Raw genomic sequence first — 26,120 nt, forward strand, 5'->3', positions numbered from 1 at the left:
CAATTGTCTACAGTTGTCTCTGTGCCAGTGTATATTGAAACATACACTATTTTGCAATTTATATATTAATATGCAACAACAGTTTAATATCAGTAATATTTAGTATGATTCTGTATTAATTATATGTTGGCATGGTTTTTATTTTATTTTTTTATTGCTCATGTTTTTTGTTTTCTTAGTGATACTAAAGTTACTGGCAGCAAAACAAAAACATTTAAAAAAAGTCTTACTTTTTAATGCACACAAAACCTTTTCAATTACAAAGATGGTTAAAGGTCATGAGAAACATTTAAAAAATAAAACAAAACATTATAATCAGCATTGTCATAATCAACACATCTACCACAATGTTAGTTGACAACTATGCCTTCATGACTGCTAGGATAACTGCAGTGGTAGACAACAGACTTTTAACTTTATTCTTGGCTTCAGCATTCTCCACCAGTACATCAAAATCATTTAGTTCATTCACAGAAGTTTTTTTTTTTTCAGCAAATATTTATTTTCAAATGATTTATAATTTATAAATATTTAATTACATGACATAAAGAAACAGGGTGATTTTTTTTTTTTTTTTTGTATGAGAGGATTTAAAACTCTGAAATAACACATATGGAATTAGGCAATCAAGAACAACAACAGCAGTTAGTAGTTATTTTAAGACAAGAATATCAATCAGCTGTTCTGGAATAGTTCTTACAAGAACGGTATTGTCACATGTACTTGCAAAAGCCATCAAGCTCCATGATGAAACTGCCTCTATGAAGACCTTCCCAGGAAAAAAAAGACTAAAACTTACCTCTTCTGCAGAGGAGAAGTTCATTTAGAATGACCAGCCTCAGAAATCACCAATTTACAGTACCTCAGATTAGAGCTGTTATGATCAATATCGACTGTTTAAAGGAACAAGTTATTGCATATTACACAGAAATGTTTTACAACCGAAATACCGTTCAATTAGATGTGTCCAAAATTTTGAATGCATCTGCCTCATTGTCTCTTTATAAGTTCATAGATACACACAACTGGCTAATGACTGTATGATTGACTGGGAATGAAGCATATACCTGCAAGTAAGAGAAAAAGGAATCCGTACACCACATCCCCCCTCAATGTGCAACATTTTTTTTTATCTGTTAAATGAGATAAAAGCTGTAAAACTTGGAATTTACATTGGTTATATCCATTGAGTTGATAAACGAGATTATGTTTCAAAGTGGGGTCACAACTATGAAGAAGGCCTGAAGAAGAAAGAAGAACATTCATCAATCTACTCTCTGATTCTTCAGACACACAATGCTGGGAAAGAGGTATAAATGCCACCATTGTGCTTAATGAATAAAATCTTTTGGTAGCCAACACAATGCCGAATATCATGCCTCTCTGGTCCTTCAATACAAACAAAAACTTAAGTAAGTTTTAATTATTCTTCTGTAGGAGTTTATGCCAAATCCTTATGCAGAATACAGTATGTATGTCGTTGCTTTAACAGCCATGTACGATTACCAATAATGTAATCAAAATTGTAAAATGCAGATGCCTCTTGTCTATCCCTGTTATCTAACACTTGCTGTGAATCACATGATCACATGTAAATTTCAGCATTTTTTACTTACATTTACTGTTAGGTTTAAATGAAGAAGAAGTGAGTCTGAGCTAAGTTTTACGCTAAGAGAAGAAGAGTTATTTCTTGTTGTGTCCGCTGCACCTTGATACACTAACCGGTCCAGGCCAGATCGACAAACACACACACACACACACACATACAGGCATGATGTCTGAAGATCACTCTTAATTCTCAGCAAAGAGAGCACATTTAAACTGTGCTACGTCCCGAACATCAAAAGAACTTAGAAAGTCATTAACATGTCAGTTATAGAGGGATCCGGAGACAGACAGGAGAGAGGAGATGCATTTACATTCTCCTGATTAAACTAAAGGGTTCTACCAGACAAGAGCCATTTGTATGTATATTCATCTGGGTACAGGATAAAGAAGGTGTTACCACATAAGGTGTAACAGGTATAGAAATAAACCTGTTAAATTGTTAGAATTTACACAAAATTGTTCATTTCATATACCTGATGTAAATGCATGTTCGAGATAAGCCCTTTCCCCTTTAAATCCTGTGATGTCATCTAAAGCCAATACAATTTCCTGTTTTGTCCCCTCCTCTTCCCTTTTCCTGATGGAACTGTATGGAAGAGGTATGTTGTTTCTGACTCCCTGTAATCCAATTAAATCTTTAGTTTTATTAATTATTTTATTTCTATATTTTTACTCCAATTTGTGTGTATAATGTTATAAAATATATTTGCATGATTATTTTATGGCATTTTTCATTTTTTTGGGTTATATTACCAATTTTGGCTTAAACATGTGGAAATCAAGCACATGATGTACATCATATTTATTTTATAGAGAACAAGGGCAATTCTCACTCGAAGGCTGTTTGTTCCTTTGTGTCAGGTATGTTTCTTAATATTTAATTTTTAAGTTTATTTACATACGTTGAATTATTTATGCTGTAATTCTTCCTTTTTCCTAATGGAACTGTATGGAAGAGAGAACAAGGGCAATTCTCACTCAAAGGCTGTTTGTTCCTTTGTGTCAGAGAGAAGAGATTAAATGCTTCCAGTGAACCACCATCTGTGTCCCGTGTCTGATTCACACAACGCAGAGTAAAGTCTAACTGGAGTGACCGGTTACAAAGGCACAAGGAAGCACAGTGAGAGGTCTGTTCTCGGCACAGGAATCTATTAGATTGTAATGTCTTACAATATTATAAAACCTTACATTTACTGAAACATATGCTCTCTCTCACACACGTGTTACTAGGCTTTAGCTAGTTAATGCACAAATAGATTTAATAAAGAGTGAGAAAAGCAGTCATTTAAATGCTGACATCATGTTTAAAGTTTTACCTTCACATCATAAGTATCAATAGGCTTTATGTATTTAAGTCATGAATTGCAAATCCCATTGTAGGTGCTTCACATAAACAGTTTGATGGCAAATTAGATAAATGCCATTTTCAAACATTCACAAATTTTGGCAAATTATTTTTTTCTCAGACATTTGCGCAATATTTTGACATTTTTGGTTTTGAAACACACAGTAGGAGTAGGAGGTCAGTGTTGCACATGCATTTCTGGTGTTCATTATCCATATAATCCGTGAACAGACTACATTTGATTTTGTTAGCAGAAAAAGAAAAAAAAGTGTTTTAGTACAAATTGTAAAAACTAACCATGTCAACTTAAAGATTAACATACGCCCATTTGACTTGATTTGATTTGATCTAAAGGCCCTCTAGTAGCACTTATTCTTGTAGATTTATTCATTGAGCAATAGGCAATGAGCGTGTATATGTGTCATGTAAAAAGGCTTTAAAGATCCGGAAAAGAAATTTTAACTTATCACCATTCTAATAGCACATGTTAAATGGAATTAAAATATTTATAACAAAACAATTAAAGCTTGATTTATTGGCCACCAAGAAATCCATTTTAATTCAAGTGAAAAGAAATACCGAATCCCAAGCATGTTTAAGAACGAAAGACATAAAATTCAAAAAGTACACTCACAACACACAACACAGTACCATAGAAAACAACAGAATCTTTGGTTATGTTAATATGAATAATGTCCAAACAAACAAACAAACAAAAATGTTTTAATTAGCTATGTTAACTAAAATATTTATAGTTAAAATAATAAAAACAAGTTTTAAAGTAAATAAATGCATAAAGGTTTTTTTTCTTATCATAATAGTATGTATTTTTAATTGTGATTGACAGTTATACCCTTTGTCCCAAATCAAAATGCCCCATTATTGATTATAGATTTGCACTGACAATTAAGACTATCACTTAATCCCTTTTTTTTAGAGCCTCTTTCAGAGAATTCTGGAGTCTTTTTAGGTTGTCTAGTTTGATCTTGTTGTCATCAATTTCTTCCAGCAGAAAATTAACGTCATTGTCCCGTGTGAGCTGTATCATTTCTCTCTGCAGCTGTGCGGCTGATTCCTGAAGCACCATGTACCTGATCACCAGTGGCACCTGGTCAGCCAGACGTCTATTCACAATCTAAACACATATTTAGTAAAGAACAATTCAGTGTTATGGATGGAGCCCTGTACTAAATCCAAATGCTAATGCCAGTAACTCAAATTTAGTACAGAAAACATAAAAAAAGGTACACAAGTATAAGTGGTGTACCAATGAGAAGAATATAATGAATGTTTGGCAATAACAATAACAACAAAGATTAGCTTTAAACCATAATAACCCGTAATAAAGATTTTATTATATCCTAGCATTTAGATAGATATGTTATTTAGAATTTATATTTCATACCAATTTAAGTTTTATTTCTTTTTTGTAATTAGGTACAATGGAACCTCAGATTGTGAGTAACGTGGTTTGTGAGTGTTCCGCAAGTTGAGCAAAAAATTTTAATAAATTTTGACTTGAAAGTTAGCATGTCTTGGTTTACGAGTGCCGAGTATCATATCACACATGCGCTTCTTGTTTTGACGCCGAGTGTCATGTGATCACAACTGAGCTAACGGTTTTCCTCTCTCTTGCACTGCAGAATTGTGGGTAATCCTCTCCCCTGCTGGGTCTTAGTGCTCGTCTCTCACTGGTATAATCAACATCCGTGCACGCGTGTACTGTTTACAATAATACTGTGACCATGTGTGTGTGCATAAAACATATTTTATTTTGTGTTATTATGCGTGTGTACAGCACGTGTATAAAGCGAAAGAATGTCTTATTAGAGAGGTTAAAGATCCATTTTCTCTCTCTTTGTGTCAGCCTGCACTTTGTTTGCATGGACAAACAAAGTTTGCAGTTGACACTGTGCCTCTTCACACACACCTCTCCTCCTCTCGCCTTCACACAAACACCCATCCTCCCCTCTTCTTCTCGTCTTCTTTCTCTCTCTTTCTCTCTCTCTAATGGAAACACTGCTCTGTCGCAATTCTTATCAAAGGTAGAGTGCAGGATATTTATTTTTATTTTTACTTTACAGCAGTGATTTTGTGTGCACTCATTAGAGGGTCAGAAAGATTTCTTCTTCTGATTGTGTAAAGCTGCTTGGCGACAATGACAATTGTTAAAATCACTATACAAAAAAATGAATTGAATTGTTTATTTTACTGATAAAACAGGCTCTTTTATTAGTATGTGTGTGAGAGAGAGAGAGAGAAAGAGACAAACACAAATAGGAGAGGAGGAGGGGTTACAGTGTAAGACGAGAAGGGGCTGAATCCTCCTCTCCTCTAACTTTAGCTACACACACACACAGCACCTGCGCGCATATGCGGAAACACTTATCTTTCAGGATTTATTTTTACTTTTTTTAAAGGTAAAGTGCAGGTTAATTTGTTTTATTTTTACTTTATATTTTGCACTAATTATTTGTATGTATTTATTTTTTTGTTTCCATTATTTCTTATGGGAAAATTTTCTTTGATTTACGAAATGTTTTGAAATACAAGCCCGAATTATGTTCGCAATCCAAGGATCCACATGTATTAATAAACTGATACTGGACCCATAAGTCTATACAGATGTGGTCATTAAGACTGCGCGTGTTTTCCCGCGGGATGCCTCAATTTAGCGCGCGGCGCGCCGCGACTTGCCGTAAGCAACATTCGGGAATTTAAATAAATGTGTTGTGCTTCACTGAATATCCGCCAGATGGCGCATGGAAGGACTTTATTTAAACGCCGGACCAAGTACTGTACAACGAAGAATTGTGTATAATTACTTAGTCTAAAACAATATTGTTCCCAATGCTGAAGCAAACATGAATTTTATTTTGCTTTACAACAAATATTTCATGATAAATGTGTGTATATGTGCTTCATTTTTTTTTTTTTTTTATAATGATGAAATGAGATGCCCAAATTCGTGCTTTAAAATTCTTAATAAGTTTCTTATATATTTTTTGTAATGTTTTAACAGGGACAAAACAGTGAAAGACATGGCAATGTCTTGGTTTACATGGTGTTGAAATTAATTTCCTGATAGTAGGCTATCTGATAGTCTTAACTATGCGAATGTCCTGATTCGTGAATATGCCAACATCTTATTTAAAACGTAAAAAATGTGTCGACATCATCAGAAGACATGAATGAACTATATATATTATATTATTAAGTAAATATTATTTTATGACCACGAACTTCTTCAAGCTTTTTATAATAATCATCATATTTGCTGTTTGTGTCCAGCATTTAATAATTATTTCATACATTATTTAACCACGGCTGGAAATAATAGCTGGAATGTGATGTGATTGTGAATTCATGACTGAAATAAAGCAGTTTGTCTTTTGTAACGTACTTTCACTTTACAAAAGGCAGCGTTTTTATCAAAAGGATGATAAACGCGTGTTGTACAGTATATACACCGCGACAGCGCGCGCAGTTACTCACTTCTCACCTTTCATGTAGGTCTGCTCGGACTAATTCGTTTTAAACCCCTTAAAAATGCGTGTGTATACAGCTCAAAACCTCCATCAGTTATTAAGAAAAAATGCCTCAGTGATTTCGGAGCTTTAGGAAATCTCCTGGCGCTCTGCGCATAACACTGGGCCAACTCATGTCGGAAAGAATTTATAAACGGTTTCTAAACGTGGGCTATTGTTTTTTTTTACTTATAGTATTTGTTAATTTAATTTAAATGAGGTTTGGGCTCAGGACTTTGATTCGGCATCGTGATTCTCCTCTTTAATTTACTCCATAGTCTTAATCAGCGCTCAGCCGCATGCATGGAGTTTTCCAGAGCGCACCGGCAGAAGTAGACTAATGATTATGAACGCGTTGGGAAAACAGCAAGCAGACTGACTCTGACCATTTAAAAAAACGTTTGCGTTCATTTTCTGACGTGCTCAAGTTCACCAAAAACAATACAGAACAGCGCAGCTTATTTGCTTTCAAACATTTATAAAATCACGTTTTTTCGTTATTGTGAGTGCGCTTAAATAAAAGTTGAGTCTTATTAAGGCATGTAGTCTTATATAGTTTTATTATATAGTTTTTGCACATTAATCAGAGTCCTCATCTGTTACATTTTTGAGGACAATAGTTTTTTTTTTTTCAGCCTGTCACGGCGTGCGCCCAAATCAATATCGCTCCTCGCTCACTAGTTAGGCGGCCTCTCCTTCAGATATGCGAAGAAGCGGGGCTGCGGAATTAAGCAGGAATAGTGAAGAGCTCTCCTTGCTAATGATCCTGGGTTCATCCGCGCTATAAAATACTCAGGGTTTGTTGGTTTACAGTGGATTTTACTACGCGGTGTGAGTAAGACGCGCGCACACAACGCGGAAGTGCGGCATGCAAACGGGACAAATGGAACGCGCTCCAGAGACTTCAAAGAAGAGCAAGCGCGAGCGGACGGAGGCAGGAGCTGCTGTCCGCGGATGGCCGTCGTACTCGTATTTTATAGCGCAGGGTGCAAACCCGGGATCATTGGCATGTCCAGCTCTGTACCAGCATGTCATGTGGGCATTATAAGACTAAAAAGTGGCAGCTGGCACGTCTAAAAATAGACGCAGGTTAATTTTTTTATAGCCTAAATTAAAATCCTCCTCTTTAGTGCCTTCTATTCCTATTAATCCTATTGTTCTTTTAGTGTCACTGCGTGTGCTTACAATGCCAGACAACATTTAAATGCAAATTATTCACTCTCCCCAAGTGTGAATCAGCTGTTCTCACCTATACATATTAACCTATACGTTCTCACCTAAAGTGTTTAGGTAAAATTCCACCTATATAAGTGTGACAAATATGCAAAGAAAAAAAATAGGAAGGGGCAAATACTTTTTCATGGCACTTCACGTGTAGTCAGATTGTTCCACTGGGCTGAAACTGTGGCAGGTGGAGTTATAGCACTTTTCAAATCACACTTACTATACACTGATATGAATAACCTTGAATGATGAATGGTACGTTAATATGATCTCGGGCTTGCTCCACATTATAAAAGCTAATGATGTGGTGGAAAATAGGCAGTGGCGGTTCTACACTGAATTGCTCCGCGGGCGAGACTCGCTCCCGCCCCCCCTACCACCCCCCCACCACCACCACCCGTCAGCGCCGCTTCTAACCAACCAAACCCCCTGTCTGAAGGCTGCTCGGTCTTGTTAATTTTTTTAAAACCCCCAATTCTGTGAATTCCCCCAGCAGCGAAACCGGTTTGATGACTTCACACCTGTTGTAAAGGTGAGATGGGGGATTACAGTAACTGTGGGTGCGCTTCACCTCGGAGCGCGCTGTCGCGTTGTATTCAATGAATAGACTAAAACAAAATCATGTTTGCTTCAGCATTGGAAACAATATTGTATTAGGCTAACTTTATTAAAGATTATACACTTTTGTATTCTTTGTCCACACACGTGGGCATCTTTAAATTTTTAGATATTGATCCTTTCTCGATGCAGCGAATTTTCTGAGCAAATTAATAATAATTTCCATGAATGAAAAGGAGGAAGAAGAAAAGGTTACGCGAAAATAAGAAAAAGCTTTAGAGGTAAATGCTGTGAAATGCTTCAAATGAACAGATTCTGCCTATAACAGGTCAGGGACAGTGAGGCTGGACCCAGCAGTGCGCCACATCCCACATCATAATACATGCTGATGATGACCAACACGTCTCCCCTGATCTACCAGAGCCAAGTAAAAAGAATGGCAATTAAACAGAATAAAATTAGTAGCAGCACTAACTTGTGCTAGTTATTATGATGGTGGTCAATATTAATTGAAATAATGTTTCTCAGCATTATTTTGTGTTAATATTGACCACCCTAATAATTAAAATAAGTAACTAGTTTACTAGCGTGAGCTACGGCTGCTACTGATTTTATTTCAGCTTACCTGTTTAGTTTAATTGCCATTCCTTTTAAAATATTGTCTTTATAGATTTATATATGTTGTTTGTCTTGATGTTCTTTCTTTCGTTTCTTTGACCCAATATATGTTCAGTGATACTTCAAATAACATGTTTAAATAGCATTGATTTCTGTATTGTGTTATATTTTTATACTAGTAACTGGTGTTAAAAATGTATCTCTACATTAATGAGCCAATGTATTATAGTGTGGGCTGCTGTGGGCCAGGAAGTCCAGGGACACTTTTTGGTCCCAGTCCGCCCCTGTAATAACGAATGGAGAAAGCGCAGTCAAAGCCCGGGGATTCTGTGTTTCGCGGGGGCCAGTCGTGAATAGCTGACACTCAGTGACAGCCAATGAAATTGAAGCATTTTTGTTGCTTTCCACGTGGTGTGGCGTTGCTTTAATAATATCCGTATAATATCCGTATATCCTATAAAATCGTTCAGACCCTGGTTCGAATCCCGCTCTGGGTGAAAATGTAATAAATGTGAATCCTTTGTTTTACACTTTTTGCTTATGATAATCATTAAATTATAGCAACTGTGAGGTGAGTGCTAATATGTTTCATAGCTTAAGAAAAAAAAATTCTCAATTGCAAACATGCATTTAGTACTGAAGCATAAACTGATAATGTAATGGCTATATCGTGGTATTTTAGCGAATAGCACCGGAACTTTGAGCACTGGCTGGGAATTGAACCCGGGTCTCCCGCATGGCGGGCGAATCACCTACCACTGAGCCACGAGTACCCGTCTGCGTTTAAAGCGCATAAAAACAATAAAACAATACTGTTATAGGCTAACATCATACATCTTTGTAGTCCTTTTGCACACGCGCGGGTGCTTTACAATAATAATAATAAATTTGGAGAACTACTACTAATAATAATAATAATTCTGAATGAAAATGAAGAATAAATACATATCAGTTTGAGCTTGACACGTTTATGAGCTCTATCGCTTGCCGTCAATGGGCGCCTAAGAGACATAACATTTTTCGGCTTCAGTAGACACACAATACTTTAGACTGAAACACGACTACCCCCTACAGATATTGAAGGGCACTTTCACAGCTTGCCGCGCGCACTCGCGGAAAGTCGTGGGATCCCTTTTCCGAAAACGTGCGTTTTTAAAGACCAGATCTGTAGGCAACCGTAAGATTTTAACATGATTTAAATTAAACTTGTTCTTGAACTGTAATAATCTGTCCAAAATCAAAGCAGGTATTACTTTAAATTAAGATTTCATAGTAGCATGCAGTATTTATCATGATTATGCCAGATTATTGTCGGCTTCATTGTAGTTTAATATAACATTGAAAATAATCAGTAATACCAATGAAAATTTCAAGAAACAATTACTTACGCTGTAGTAGGCCATGAGGTTTGTTGTCAGTTCTTCTAGGGCGTCTTCAATGTCTGAGAGGTTGTACATACAATAACTATGAGAGCGAGGCACGCCATGAGCTTTTCTCTCGTCCTCCTGCAACTTCTCTTTCAGCATCTTCAGGATTTCACTATATATGCTATCCTGGGTGTAGATCATCAGCTCCATTTTAAATTGAGTCCGCAGCATTGATTCTGCCTCCAACTCCTTTTTCTTCTTTATTTTAATAATCTTGTTCTAGAGGGTCAAAGAACCATCTCACCAACAGATGTTGAAAATTATTTATCCCTGACAGCTTAAAGAGCCTCTTAGGCCTTAGCTTTGTGTTTATTATACTGAATCTTGTCATTTTGGACAACAATCTGTGGCAGAGGTTGCCTGTAATGTTGGTATATAAAATATGAAGACTTACCCTTGTAATTTTAAGAAGATTTGGGAATTTTAAAAAGCTGGCTTCAGCTAGCTGAATGAACTCCTCCATAATGAAATCTAAAGACAGATTGGTAGAGCTGTGTAAATAACACGTGCGACCAACAATTAAAAAATGGAGATCATGTGTCTGAGAAGCATGACATATGTTTTGCTATTGCTGCCTTGGTGCACTATTATTCTCACTCTACATGCTACCACATGGTGAGAGAACAGTCCATTAATTTGTTATTGTAATAATTTTTATTCTGTTCAATTGTGTTATTTATAATTACTTTTATGTTTATTCTACAGTGGGTGGACAACCAGAATGCTTATTACCGTCGCGCTCACCGCCGTGGAAAAAGGGCAGCAGCCAAAATAAATCAGTTGCATTTTAAAGTCATTCGTGAAATGACCGCCAGGTGGCTCAAAGTGACATTTTTCACTCTACGCAGTTTAAAATATAATTGAGTCAATAAAAAGGTCTTAACAATATGTTATATCAAAGAAATACTACAGTGATTGTAATTTCCACATCTGAGAACTTTATACAACAAAAATAAAAAAATCTGAACCAGAGATATTGATATTTATTGTATAATAATAAATAAATAAAAAAAAAACATTGGTTAAATGTTGTTTTGACAGACGATCAAGTTCACTAGCTGATCATTTTATTTGTACAAAGAATGAACTGTTATATAGCCTATCTCTGTTTGTATCTGTTTATTGTCATGTTAAAAAATAAATTCAAATTAACATCAAACTTTAAATATAGAAATAACTAGTAAAATAGACTTTCAGAATGAAACATTACAATAACTCAAAAAAGACGCACTAAAAATGCTGTGTTGTTTCTGTAAACACATCGTTGGGTGGTTTATGCTGGGCCAAAATTCTGGGTTATTTCGGGTACTTTAAACACATTGTTGTGTTGCTCATGTTGGGTCAGATGTAGTGAGTCATTTACAAATAAACACCTGGTTGGGTTATTTTGAGCCAACAACTGGTTTATTCTTTATTCTCTGATTTCTCCAAACGGCAGCCTGCAAACTGTTTTAAATATTACTGTTATTGTGTCACAGGTAAGGTTTTCGGAAATTTGAGCTTCAGTACATCTCCCGGCGCTCTGCATAACACCGTTAATTTAATTTAAATGAGGTTCCGCTCGGGATTTGGTATCTGTAACGGGTTCGAGCCTATTTGCACGGGCGGCACCATAAAGCACGAACACGAGATAAGGTCTTAAAGGAAAAAGGATAATTTATTTAGGTAAAATAGGGAAGGAAAGGGTTAAAGGAGGGAGGACGGAAAGAAAGGGGAAGGGATGAAGTGCACGTGCAGATCCGGGGGCTGTGCCATGTGGCATGCGGGCACACAGCTGGCGAAAGGTGGCAGTGGGCAGAGTGGCAGAACGAAGCATGTGGAGGCAGCGCGCCTGCACGAAGTGAAGGCGCCGGTGAGCGCGAGGATTAAAGGGTGGAATTCCAGTGTCCTGTTTAAAGTCCCTGGGGCGCATCACATCGCCCCACTCACATGCCACACTGTCCTGCTCCACCGCATCACGTACTTCCCGGAATAAACTCCGCGCCTTGCTTTTATAATGCGGAGCCTGAAAGCCTAATGTTAACTATCGCCAGCCGGCCCGAATAGGTGGCTCCGTCCCTTTACATACCTGGCGCCTATCTAGGGAGCCTACGGTGGGAGCGAGGAGCGATGGCGCTCAGCTGCACGCATAAAGTAAAAAAAAAATGTGTGGGGGAAAAACAGCAAGGAGACTAACTCTGACCATTTTAATAATTCACTTATACACGGAGTTCTGGTTAATTTTCTGACGCGCTCAAGTTCACCGAAAACAAAACAGAATAGCGTTTGCTTTTAATTATTTTACAAAATCATAAAGTTTTTTCGTTATTGTGACGCTTAAAAATAGATGCAGGATTATTTTATATAGTCTGAATAAAACTGCTTTTTTTAAACGTGGGCTATTGTTGTTTTATTCCTATTTGTCCTGGAATATTGTTATTTCAGTGTTACTGTGTGTGCTTTACAATGGCAGGCAACATTTAAATACAAATTATTCACCCTCCCCAGGTGTGAATCAGTTGTTCTCACCATTTACATTCTGATAAACTGAAATGCACCCATCCCCACTTTAAGACCTGGATTTTAAAGACCTGCAGTGATTCAGGCCTTTTTTAAAATTTTTGCAAATTTCTAGATTCTAAAATTGACATTATTACTGTTTTACTGGAATAAAAGAAATGGAGATTTTATTTATCATAACATAAATTGTATTGGTTGTAATGAAATGTTTTTTTGTTATCTTAGTGTAATATATGTAGTGTTTTAGTAAACGAAAGCTATTGAAACTTTGTCACTTGAGTATTATAAATGGCAGGAGTGGCAACTGTAGTAAATGTGTACCAAAATTATATAAAAAAAAATAATCAGATGGATAGTTTAGGACTGTACAGAGGATGTGACAATAACTCCCTGCTGAGCTCTCATAATGTGCTAGTGGTGTTTGCTCTGTTCAAATGTTTTTCTAAAGCTAAGAATCTCATCACTGTTTTGGGCTTGAAGTGTTCTGTAAATGTCACTCGCTTTTAATGCTTTTGTTACTTATTTGCATAGTGTGCATATTTAAACATCTATTTTATTCGCATTTGCATCTTTCTACAGTTTCATTATCATTACCACACCTTTTTGGCATCCCTCAAAACACTCTTGTTGTAAACTCTATTCTAGTTTTACATGATTCTTCCCATATTTTTCCTCTTTTTTGCATTTTTGTTCATTTTAAGAAATGTTAATGTGAAACACATCTTGTCTGTTCTGTAAGGTCTTTTTGTATGTACTGTTTAAAGGTAGAGTGGGCAATATTTACAGCAATACATCGAGTATTCTGGACATGCAGGTTATCATCCGGCCATATCAGCCGGCCCGAATAGGCGGCTCCGTCCCTTTGCATACCTGCCACCTATCTAGGGAGCCTATGGTGGAAGCGAGGAGCGATAGCGCTCATCTGCACGCATAAAGTAAAAAAAAAAAATGCGTTGGGGAAAAATAGCAAAGAGACTAACTCTGACCATTTTAATAATTCACTTAAACACGGAGTTCTGGTTAATTTTCTGACGCGCTCAAGTTCACCGAAAACAATACAGAATAGCGTTTGCTTTTAATTATTTTACAAAATCATAAAGTTTTTTCGTAATTGTGACGCTTAAAAATAGATGCAGGATTATTTTATATAGTCTAAATAAAATTGCTTTTTTTAACGTGGGCTATTGTTGTTTTATTCCTATTTGTCCTGGGATATTGTTATTTCAGTGTTACTGTGTGTGCTTTACAATGGCAGGCAACATTCAAATACAAATTATTCACCCTCCCCAGGTGTGAATCAGTTGTTCTCACCATTTACATTCTGATAAACTGAAATGCACCCATCCCCACTTTAAGACCTGGATTTTAAAGACCTGCAGTGATTCAGGCCTTTTTTAAAATTTTTGCAAATTTCTAGATTCTAAAATTGACATTATTACTGTTTTACTGGAATAAAAGAAATGGAGATTTTATTTATCATAACATAAATTGTATTGGTTGTAATCACTCTATACACAATCATTTTCGTCATTGTGAGCGCACCTAAATAAAATTTGAGTCTTATAAAGGCTATGTAACTTATACAGTTTTACTATATAGTTTTTGCACATTAATCTGACAGTGTTTTAATTTTATGGGCGTTTAGTTTCATTTATTTCAGTTAATAAATCTACTACAAATTTAAAGAACACAAAATAAAAGATGACGCAAGACCCTACACGTGTAACTTTTCTAATTACACATAAAATCTAAAGGCTCAGTGTTAACGTTTATGTTGCTTAAATTCGATCCTAAAAATATTTTAATTAATTTTAATTATAAATTTGTACTGTTATGTTAATACTGTGATTATGAATCCATTTAATTACAATGTTTCCTTGATTTTATCTGCAACTACATGCGACTCTAGCCGAGCTGTGACTCATAAATCCTGGAGAGAATGGAAGAGAAAGAGAAAGGCCTAAGGTGTCAGTCTGTAGTTATATAGCGCCACTTAGTGGTAAAATCCAGCAAATGCACAAACCCAAATGCAGTTGGCGTGCGCGCGACGGTAAAAGTCACATACTGCCTGTCCACCAACTGTATGTATATTATCATGCTATAAAGCACTTTGGGTTGCACTTTGTTTGTAGGAAAAGTGCTACTGCCTCTACAATGCTATTAACTGCTCCTGCAGAATTTTTCTCAGAAAATATAGAATCTCTTAGATTTTATCTTTCAAAAAAAAAAAAAAACATTAGTATTAGTTTTAGTACTATTAGTAGTAGTATCCTTAAACAAATCCATGCTATATACCTGAGATTTCCCTCATCTTCAAAACAGCAGGTTCCTCCAGCTGCTTTATCCGGGTTCTAAACATCATCTCAAAGGTGTTGTAGTTGATGAAGCCTGGAAGCTCTCTGCCTCTGTATTTTTTCTCATACAATTGTAGTTCCTCATCAATGACCTCCTTAACTAGATATTTTCACCAAAGTATCAGGATAAAGGCAAATGACATAACCTTCAGTGTGGGCCTTTTTCCCTCCCTCTATATTAATTTCCTTGTTAAATATTTAAATTTAATAATAACATTTCATGCCTGATGTATCTAGCTCTTTCTTCCACTCATCAAAGTGTTTCCTCAGACGTGAGAAGATGTTGACATGCCGCAGACTTTTCAGCTCCTCTCCAGTTGTAAGGCTGATAGCATCTTGAATAAATGCTGTTATTTTCTAATAAAGAAACAATGTTCTTTAAAATCTAAAAAAAATCTTCAATCAATTATTTATATATAATTATATATAAAACAAATAATTGTAAATTTATATGCTACAAGTAACCATGATAAGATTATAGTCTTATCATGGTTACTTGTAGTATATAAATTTACAAAAGAGTTATACAGAACATTTTGCTGAAATTTAGATGAAATGTTTTTTTGTTATCTTAGTGTAATATATGTAGTGTTTTAGTAAACGAAAGCTATTGAAACTTTGTCACTTGAGTATTATAAATGGCAGGAGTGGCAACTGTAGTAAATGTGTACCAAAATTATATAAAAAAAAATAATCAGATGGATAGTTTAGGACTGTACAGAGGATGTGACAATAACTCCCTGCTGAGCTCTCATAATGTGCTAGTGGTGTTTGCTCTGTTCAAATGTTTTTCTAAAGCTAAGAATCTCATCACTGTTTTGGGCTTGAAGTGTTCTGTAAATGTCACTCGCTTTTAAAGGTAGAGTGGGCAATATTTACAGCAATACATCGAGTATTCTGGACATGCAGGTTATCATCAAACTAATTGAACAATATTGAACAAATCTATTGTTGAACAAATCTAGAAACATTATTAGAAAATGATTGTACCATGTCATGTAAAATTATATAATTTTAAATTTCAGGAACTACGGTATACTTATAGTTGGTGTTAGTTCATTTTTGTGTGCAACTTACATCAGTCAAGAAGATCATCTTGTCTGTTGGATCTGTAGGACATTCTAACCCATAGCGATCTATTGCCTCCTGAGTTTCAACCAACTTAATCTGGATTTGCTCATCTATTTGTGGTAGAGATTGCTAAAAAAAACACACATTTTAACTTAAGTAGGGACGTTAGTTTATTACACAGTGTGTAGACTTCCTGAAAGAACTAACTTTACCTTGATGTGATCAACAAGATTGAGCGTGAGTTTCTCAGCCAAGTTAGGAATGGTGGCTTTTCCCTCATTATACAATGTCCTGTTGAAAATATTAACTGCATTTTACACTTTAAAACAACAACAAAAAGATTAATATAACCTCTTATACCAGTGAATATAGTTAATATTGGTGTATTAAAATATAAATTCTGCATACTGCACTTTTTTTTATTAAAATGTAAAAGTAAAGAAATTAGCTAATTTCTGCCGAATAAATTAATTAAAAAAATGAAGCTAAGCTAAAATATGCACCGAAAATGTGGGTGGTTTATAAAGAAGTCCTTCTCCTTCTCAACAGCTTCATGTAGTGGGATGTTTTTGTTGATCTCTTGCTGTCCTCGGTACCTGACAATCATGTATCCTTTTTTGAGGGAAAGTAACTTATTATTGATGTTGGACATCACTGTCTCCTCCATGTCTCTATCCACCAGGTCAGCCTTTGTTAGGATGACTGTTTAAAACAGACAAGAGGTAATGGAAGACATATTATGCATGTGTTAAAGCTAGACAACATAAAAAACCTACATTTTGCAATTTACTCCACATTAAAATACAGACCAAGGGTTCTCGTGCCATGTGGATCAACTTCCTGAGCCATCTTTAGTGCTTCGGTAGTGGCAATGTCCAGGTTACATGGCATCACCACTAGAATGATGGTGTCTTGATTTGTGATGAACTTTCGAATCAGGCTCTTACTCTAAAATAAAACCAGAACTGTTTATTTTATCAGCTGTTTTTGTTTTGTCAGTTTATATTATATCTGTGTTAGGTTTACAGTGTTATAAATAATGTCATATTTAATCAGTAAACCACATACCAAATATGATTTATTAAATGATCAGTAAAAGTAATTGACCTGTTCTCTGATGTCCTCTCGTTGACCTTTCATTGGCACATGGGCAATACCAGGCAAATCAATGAGTGTGAGGTCAGGAACGTTGGGTGATGTTACCTCCAGGCTAATAAGCTCATGACTGATGTCCACAGCCCCAGCTATTTCATTCTGAGCTAAAATGACATGCAGGCGATAATAAATAAAACATTGAAAAATAACTGTTACATACAAATTGTACAATGCTAATTAAGCATTAAAAAAGACTAAAAAATATATGCATTAAAAGCTATTTGGCTAACATAACCCAGTAATGAAATGGAATACTCAAACTTCAATACTATCACAAATGCCCCGTGTTCAACATTATGGACTACCTTAGGTAAATAAATTACATATAGTCATAACTATATTCATTTTTATATTTTATATTGTTATACTATAAAACGTTCCTGCAGGTCAAGAGACAAGGAATGCTGGAAACTTTTTTGTACTTTTTAACATACCCAAGACCTCATTAAAATTAGCTTAATCATGCTGTAAACAATAAGACTATTTCTACTGCTACTACTACTTATGATAATAATAATAATAATAATAATAATAATAATAACACAATGTAATAATAATAATAATAATAACAATAATAATAATAATAATAATAATAAAATGCCTGGACAAGCATAATCCTAAGATTTGACTTGGTGAAGTTTATTCACCAAGAAAAAAAAAATTGCCCAAATTTTGTCTGAAATGTGATTTTGTGTGATATTACTATCTTTATAGTGTACTTATAGAGCAGAGATGTAATCAGAGCCATCCTGATAAACAGCATGATTGTAAGGGTGATTTGGGTGCTGTACACACCTTTTCTGATTATTTTATCCACATCTGTTGAATTTTGTATTTCTTCTTTAATATCCTTGTAACTAATTTTTCCATGCGATCTTTCATTTTTGCTCTTTTTCATCTTGAGTTTGAGTGGACATCTTGTCACCATACCTGCATAGTTAATATCAGAGAAATAAAGGGACACTCCTATGAGGTGACAAATATAAAAACAAATAATTACTTTTCTCTCTGTTGTTAAAAATCTATAATTGTATTGATTTTCTGAGAATGAACTGAATTGCATTTATACAGTATATTTCTCTTCAATTAAATAAACTTTTAACAACGGTCATTGTCTCAAAGCAGTTTCACAAAAATGAAAGAAATTTAAATGTATGTGTGAAAAAAATGTGTTTAGAAAATAATCAGATGAATGAATAAATGATGAATGAAATGTCTCTGATGATCAAGCCAAGGGTGACGGCGACAGTGGCAAGGAAAAACTCCCTGAGATGGCAATAGGAAGAAATTTTGAGAGGAACCAGACTTAAACAGGAAACCCATTCTCATTTGGGTGATAGCAGATAGAAATTATATAACATCATTTGTGTTATGCAGGTGAAAGTGCAATATAACAGAATTTCTTTAAATTAACATGAAGTCCAGTTCAGTACAGGGACGAGTCAGCAGGTGCAGAGGGCAGATTGGGTCTGGATCACTGGGAGCACAGGAGCAGCATGTTAGCTCCAACCATCATAAAGCAGAATCCAGCTGAAGCTGGTCCATCTCTGGAATTATCGCCAGCCGGCAAAAAGAGGCGGCTCCGTCACTTTCCCGCTTATTCAGGGAACCTACGGAGTCAGCGAGTAGCGATAGTAGATTTGAGCGCACGCCCATTACAGGCACACGCCTTGACAGATCATCATAATTTTCTTTAATAGTAAATAATTAAACCCAGTTGCGCTGTACCACTGCTGGCAAAACCCTATGAAATACAAGTTAAACATTAAACGAATTTACAAAACTTTATGCGTGCGGTTAAGCACTGAGACTACGTAGGAAAGTAAAGAGGAGGATCACAATGCTCAACATCCCAGAGCCCAAACCCCATTTAAATTAAATTAACAAATATTATTTAAAAGAAATAACAATAGCCCATGTTTAAAAAAGCATTTTTATTTAGATTATAAAAATAATCCTGCATTTGTTTTAGGGGTTCCAGCTGCCATTGTTCTTACGCCTTGGTCAGGGTAAATCATTCAGTAACAAGCCTGTAAATTTCCATGTAAAACAGGTACATCTGTAGGAATAAATTGATATGATGCGATATTGATCAGTTCAGATGCAAGTAAAGCCTCAGATCCAAGAGGTTTTTAAAGTGGGGAGAGGTGCATTTAAGTTTCTCTGAATGTATAGGTAAGAACAGCTGATTCACACCTGGAGAGGGTGAATCATTTGCATTTGTTGTCTGGCATTGTAAAGCACACACAGTAACACTAAAAGAACAACAACCCAGGATAAATAGGAATAAGAGCCCCTGATTATACGGCATAAATATTATTTAGTACAACAAAATCACGCTCTGGAAAACATTTTGCATGCGGTTAAGCGCTGATTAGACTACGTAGAAAATTAAAGAAGAGGATTTTTATTTAGACTATAAAAAAATTTACCTATAATGCAGGTTATAAACATTTTTTAAATATTGCTGACCACATTTGGACTGTGTAATGCACGAGCTTGCACGGACTCGAGGCAAGGTCTTACGGGGAAAAAATGGAAAGGAAAAGCTTAAAGAAGTGAGGATGACAAGGAAGAAATGTGCACGAATCTATTAAACAAGGAGCGATATTGATTTGGGCGCACGCCGTGACAGGCTGAAAAAACTGTTGAAAAAAAAAAGGGGGATTTTTGGTGCATCCACTGCTATATGTGTACATGTATACACACGGATTCTTGCCTAAACAACTTTTAAAACTACACCTGTGACACAATAACAGTAATATTTGGAACAGTTTGCAGGCTGCCATTTGGAGAAACAAAAGAATAATGAATAAACCAGTTGTTGGGTCAAAATAACCCAACCAGGTGTTCATTTGTAAATGACCCACTACATCTCATATTACCCAACATAAGCAACCCAACAATTTGTTTAAAGCCAGAACTTAAATAACAATAAAAAGATACAGAGGTACGCTATATTTATACTTTGTACAAATAAAATTGTAAGCTAGTGAACTTGATCTAAACAACATTTAACCAATGTTTTTTTTTTTTTTTACTCATTATCGTACAGTACATTTTAATAGCTCTGGTTCAGATTTTTCATGTTTCAGATTGTTCAATGTTGAGAAAGCACATTTATGCTCACAAAATTAATATGTTACAAGTTGATAAAATGATCTGCGGGAGCGGAAAATTCATTCACAGGCTGCAGCGCACGCACACACACACACACAAAGCACACACACACACACACACTCCTCCTCTGAGTCATCGGTAAACATCCAATCACTGTCCGTTTGCAAATAATCAAGACGTAGCCTAAAGTAGTGTCGTGTAGGAGACTGTTGTTGTAGAGTGGATTGGAGGGAAGAGAGCTGTTCATTTACTATAAAAAATAGCAAAAAAGTATAATAAAAAAAACTATAATATGATCTGTTCTATAGCCCATCTGCTTCAACTTTTCAGTTTTGTAAATATTCTAGTTATGGTAGGTGTAAAGTCTGACTTTAGGTTAAACTTTTTGAGAATTAGACCATCCAGCTAAAATAAATATTATGTCATTGCTTGATAAAATCTGGATTAAGGATATTTTATTTTATTTTGTTTTATTTATTTAATTTTTATTTTTCAGTTGCCCCCCTGAGGGATTGCCACCTTACTGTGGTCAGGGAGTTTGCGTGCCTCAGTAACCTTAAGAGCTATACCAGCAGGAGCTTAGTCTTCAAGTGGGACACCCAAGTTGGACAGGTCTGAAAGTAGAGGTCTGACAAAGTGCATTCCACTTCTCCAGGCTTTGGATGCAGCTAACAACACAATTCAGCAAGGACAATACTGTTACTATAAGCACAGGGGAAAAAAAAACAGTGCTCGAACATGATGTGTACACATTATGCCCCCTTCACATTTCTGATGTGCAGCGCTTAGAGTCAATGAGTTCAGCGGCAGGAATGCGGAAGTGCAGAGCTGGCGCACATGGAAAATACACACGCAGTTTGCAGGCGATGACACTCCCGCTGAGCGAGGCAGAAGAATCGCGCAGGACGCTAGATTCGAAATGATAGCTCAAGGTCCATAAAAAGGCAGAGGTCCAAAACGAGGAGCCAAAAAGTCCGTGATCAGAGATTGTGGTCGAAATCCGAGGTTCAGCAACAGTAAATCCGTGAGGGCAAAAGATCTGTAGCGTGAGACAAAGACGTGGTCATGATCCGGAGGTTCAAAGCAGGGAGAAACGCTGGAATACTGGGCATGGGTAGCACACAATAATCTGGCAGAGAGCTGTGTCTGAAGGCATGTTTAATAGAGAGCTGTGATGATTAGGATATGAGAACAGGTGTGTTTGGAGCGGTGGATGAGGTGGTGAAAGTCAAGGAGCGGGATGGATCGTGGAGCAGGAGTGTGCAGGTGATCATGAACTTGACTGAGATATGGGCGTGACCTGGCGTACTGTGACATCTACAAAATGGTATTCATCAGACAGGTATGATCTAAACCATTTTAATGCCTGTCCCTGAATACCTAAGTGATTTTGTAAGCGATCTATGAGAATATTATGATCTATAGTGTCGAATGCAGCACTAAGATCAATTAAGACTATTATTGAGATGCAGCCATGGTCCGAAGTTAAAAACAAATCATTTGCAATATTAAAAAGTGCAGTTTCTGTACTATGATGGGGCCTAAAACCTGACTGAAATTCTTTGAGGATGTTGTTTTCCTGCAAGAATGTGCATATTTTAGCTGATACTACTTTTTATAATATTTTTAATATATTTGATTTTTTAGGAAGAGGCTTAATAACTGCCAACTTGAAAGGTTTAGGGACATGACCTAGTTATAATGAGGAATTAATAATGTTTAGAAGTGGCTCTCCAACAGTATGCATCACTTCTTACAAAAATCTGGTTGGGATTGGATCTAACAGGCACGTTGTTGATTTAGACAAGGAGATAAATTTATACAGCTCTTTCTGTCCTATACCTGTAAAGCACTGAAAATCTAAATGTAAAGCTTTAGACTGATCTCGATCATGAGCAACTATTAGAGGTTGAACCTCTTCCTGATACTATCGTTTTTTTTCATTGAAGAAGTCTTTACTTCTAAACTGTGATGGGATACTTTCTGCAGGCATCTTAGATTTTGTTAGGCGAGCCACTGTACTAAATAAGAACCTGGGATTGTTTCTTGCTATCAGTTGGCGCAAATGCTCAGTCCTAGCAGCTTTTAGAGCCTGTCTAAAACTGCACATGCTGTCTATATACGCAACACGCTAACATTTGCCTGACCACATGGTCTTGTTTTGAAAGTAAAGACATTGTAAATCTGGTAAACACACTGTAAATCCGGATTTAATATCTAATTAAACAATCGATTACAATGTACTAAATAATTTTAAGTTTGATTGCATTACTATTATAGGTAAGTATATTGTACTAATTTGTAATACAATAGAGAGTACTTGCAATTTGATAGTAATAAAATAAGTTAATAATTTTAAGTTTAATCGCTTTAATCGGTTATTTTTTTAAGGATTGCTTGGTATTTAACTTTTACTTTAATGGTTTACAGAATGGTTAATTTTATGCACATGAAAAATATAAATAGGTGGAGGTAAATAGAGGTACTTTTTGTTGGACAAGACTGCATTATGTAACTGCTTAATTACAGTACTGTATATCTGTCACGCCTGTACCTCCACAGTCCGGGGGAATAAGATCTGGGTCTCCAGACTACTGAGCCGCAGCTTTGTCCCCCCCTAGTGTGTGACTGTTGGTATGTCTCCCCAGCACTAATTATGTTCACATGTTCACAAGAAGCCCTTGTGATTGTCAATTTCCGTTTGGGAACTAATCTCTTGTGTTTATGCATGTATCCGTCTGCAGACCCAGCCTGGGGAGGTTCTGGAGAAGCACGTTTGTTTAGTTTGTTTTGATTTCATCTTTTTGTGTGTTTTTTGTTGAAAACTTTGACTTTAAAGAGAAGAGATATTTTGAAAATAAACAGAGAGCTGAAAAGCTGTATCTTCACCATTCCTGCGTTTGCGTCCTTTAAATCTACAGCATCATGACAATATCTTCTCTTTGTTAATGTTTTTTCTCAGTTAGGATATAACTAATATGGACTTGTACAGTAAAACACTAGTGTGAGTCCTCAAGAAAAGCCTCAGCTTAACCCATCAAGAGTGGACATCATCTTGGAAGGGAGTGTGGTGATGGATAAATTGGCCAACATGCCTCAGGCCTTTTTGGACTGATGTATGCTCTGCACCTTGACTATGATTAAACCTCTGTTTAAATAATAAAGAAAAAAATGGTTTATAAGACATGACCTGTTCTTGAATTTCATGTTTGAAGCTCTAATTTAAGTTTAATGGGAAAAAAAATTCTCACTTCAACTTAAGATATTAAGTGGTGTGATTGGGTAAAGCAATTGATATGACAAACATTTTTAAGTTAAGTCAACTTAGCATTTAAGTTAAACTTACTTAAGTTTTCATTAAACATTGACTTACTTAATATTTTAAGGTCAACCAGTTTCCTTAATTTTTTTTAAAGTAAACTCAACTTGTCTGGGCTTACAGTGCAGATTAATTGTTCAGATTAATTGGCAGGAAGCATGCAGCCTTTTTTTTCCTATAAAACCTGGGTCCCAAAGTTATTTTGAATTTAAATTTGTTTTTATGACATATATAAAAATATAAATAAATTTTAAAAAAATCCTCAGAAGTATATAATATAATTAGGAGGCACACTCCAGGACTATTTCCAATCCACTGACTGGCAGATTTTCTGGAAAATAGCAAACAAAGACATTAATAAATGTTTTAACTTTATCACAAATACATTATATGCACTGAACACATTATTACAAAAATCTGTATCATATCCTTTTTGAACCACACATCCTGAGTTAAAGTTAATATAAATGCAGAGCTTTAAATTCAGCCTATACTGTTAGTTTGGAACCTGGCAGCATACAGGCATAGCTTTAGACCATCAGAGGTTGTGAGGAACTACCAAGGACCTGATCTCAAGTTTTGTAATTTTTTTCATAGATTACAAAGGTGGGAAAATCTGCAATGGAGGCTTATTTGCCTCACTACCCAATGTGAAGAAAATTTTCTATGCTCAGTCTGAGTCAAGCAACCACTTCCCTGCAGTGAAACAACCTGTGGATTGCAATTTGTGCCTGGTGTGCTTCTATTTCATGATAGTTAACCCATCCATGACTTAAAGCATTTGCCAGGCAGCTAGAGTAAGTTTTTACAGACTCATTTAATTTGTCCCCAAAATTAATCTACATGCTGCATGTAGACCACAATTTGTCCCTAAGATGTCTGCAGCCCGTGGAATTCAATTCAATTCGATTTTATTTGTATAGCGCTTTTAACGATTTACATCATCACAATGATGACTATCACCCTCTGGCTCCGATCTGTTTTTTCTCTTCTCTTCTCTAATTTGCAAGTTATTAAAATAAGTCAGTGGATGATGCTATTGCTTTAATGATTTTACATATTTAGATAAGAAAAGCATCTATATAAAATTATTCATCAAAAATAATTGTTTTTAATAAATAAGAGGCAATGTGAGACACTGCCATGAAGGTGGGAGACTTTGAATTATATATTTTAATCAAATCATTTTTATTTAACATGCAATTTGCCAATTACCCTACAAAAAAAAAAAAAAAGGACAGGTCATTTATGAGGTGGGTGCAACTATGTTATCAAAGACAAAAAAAAACACTCACAAATTACAATAATTAGGTTTATTTACAGGACTGGTAAATTACAATTAAAACTACAAAAACGATTAGCAAAACTAATGAAATATGACTACAGGTATACTACAGACTACAGCATGTCACAATCACACTTTGACTGTTTCCACTCTGTGTGTTTTTTGGAAAACAGAAACTTGGATGCACCAGGATGCTTAACCTATTATGAAAATCCTTAACAAATGATTTCTCTAGACAACATAGATGTTTGCCCCTGTAGCTAGCCACACACATTAAACTTGACCCCCTTTAAAATTACCCAGTACACAGAATGCTGTCCAGACTGCCAACATACAGATGCTTCAAAGGCATTCAATCGAGAACCAGCAGCCTAAAAAAAACTGTTTCTACATGTGGACCATCATAATATATAATACTTTTTTTTTTTTTTTTTACACTTATAATTATACTAATTATTTCATAAATATTTTTTCAAAGTGTCATTTTTAAACAAACCAAAAAAAAACCTAAATAAATAAATACTCTATAACCATATTTCTCATTCGATTCTTTCGTTATTTAACCCTTCACGAACAACGAGTAAGTATTTTTTTTAACTGATTGTGCTTGGACTAAACTTCACAACACTGCTTTCATTCTTCATTTATGAATTTTAACATTTGAGAAAGAGACAAGTTAAGATATAGGAGTAAGGAATAAATCAACATTGCTTTATTGTTGATGAATGGTGACTCACCACTCCCACATGGCAGTGGGACCCCAGAGAGGGCCTCCAGCACCGAGCTCTTCCCCGAACTCTGGTCTCCAATTACCACAATGGCAGGCAACTTGAGATCCGTCTCCACACCAAGAGCGTGCAGGGAGTCAGTAAGGTCGATGTGCGGACGCACCTTCTTCTCATAGTGCTCATTTAGCCTAGTACTCATCTCTGACAGATGATAAACTCAGCGAATATATCTTCAATTATTAATATGTAATATATATATTTTTTCGTTTAAAGGGTGGCTTT

The 26,120-nt window shown here is 35.7% G+C and overlaps 1 protein-coding gene across 1 annotated transcript; it reads right to left on the reverse strand.

Annotated features, from left to right (window-relative positions):
* Positions 1 to 3,664: 3,664 nt before the first annotated feature.
* LOC128506667 (interferon-induced GTP-binding protein Mx1-like) lies at positions 3,665 to 26,120 on the reverse strand. The gene is made up of 12 exons (XM_053477231.1): positions 25,848 to 26,120; positions 18,182 to 18,316; positions 17,339 to 17,490; positions 17,041 to 17,179; positions 16,735 to 16,933; positions 16,444 to 16,522; positions 16,238 to 16,360; positions 15,376 to 15,517; positions 15,102 to 15,260; positions 10,702 to 10,778; positions 10,269 to 10,526; positions 3,665 to 4,088 (listed from the first exon to the last, which is right to left on the reverse strand). The coding sequence occupies exons 1-12, from the start codon at positions 26,035 to 26,037 to the stop codon at positions 3,873 to 3,875; spliced, it is 1,869 nt and encodes a 622-aa protein (XP_053333206.1). The 5' UTR covers positions 26,038 to 26,120; the 3' UTR covers positions 3,665 to 3,872.

The sequence above is a fragment of the Clarias gariepinus genome, chromosome 18 (genome assembly GCF_024256425.1).
Source record: "Clarias gariepinus isolate MV-2021 ecotype Netherlands chromosome 18, CGAR_prim_01v2, whole genome shotgun sequence".
NCBI classification, from domain to species: Eukaryota; Metazoa; Chordata; class Actinopteri; order Siluriformes; family Clariidae; genus Clarias; species Clarias gariepinus.

Bases quoted from the DNA above. Each gene is read 5' to 3' on its own strand.
- LOC128506667 (XM_053477231.1), bottom strand. From the start codon at position 26,037: ATGAGTACTAGGCTAAATGAGCACTATGAGAAGAAGGTGCGTCCGCAC. The intron at 17,491-18,181 runs GTGTGTACAGCA...ATGTCATTTTAG, and splicing joins GGATAAAATAATCAGAAAAG to CTCAGAATGAAATAGCTGGG. The intron at 10,779-15,101 runs GTATATAGCATG...ATCTGTCTTTAG, and splicing joins GAAGATGAGGGAAATCTCAG to ATTTCATTATGGAGGAGTTC.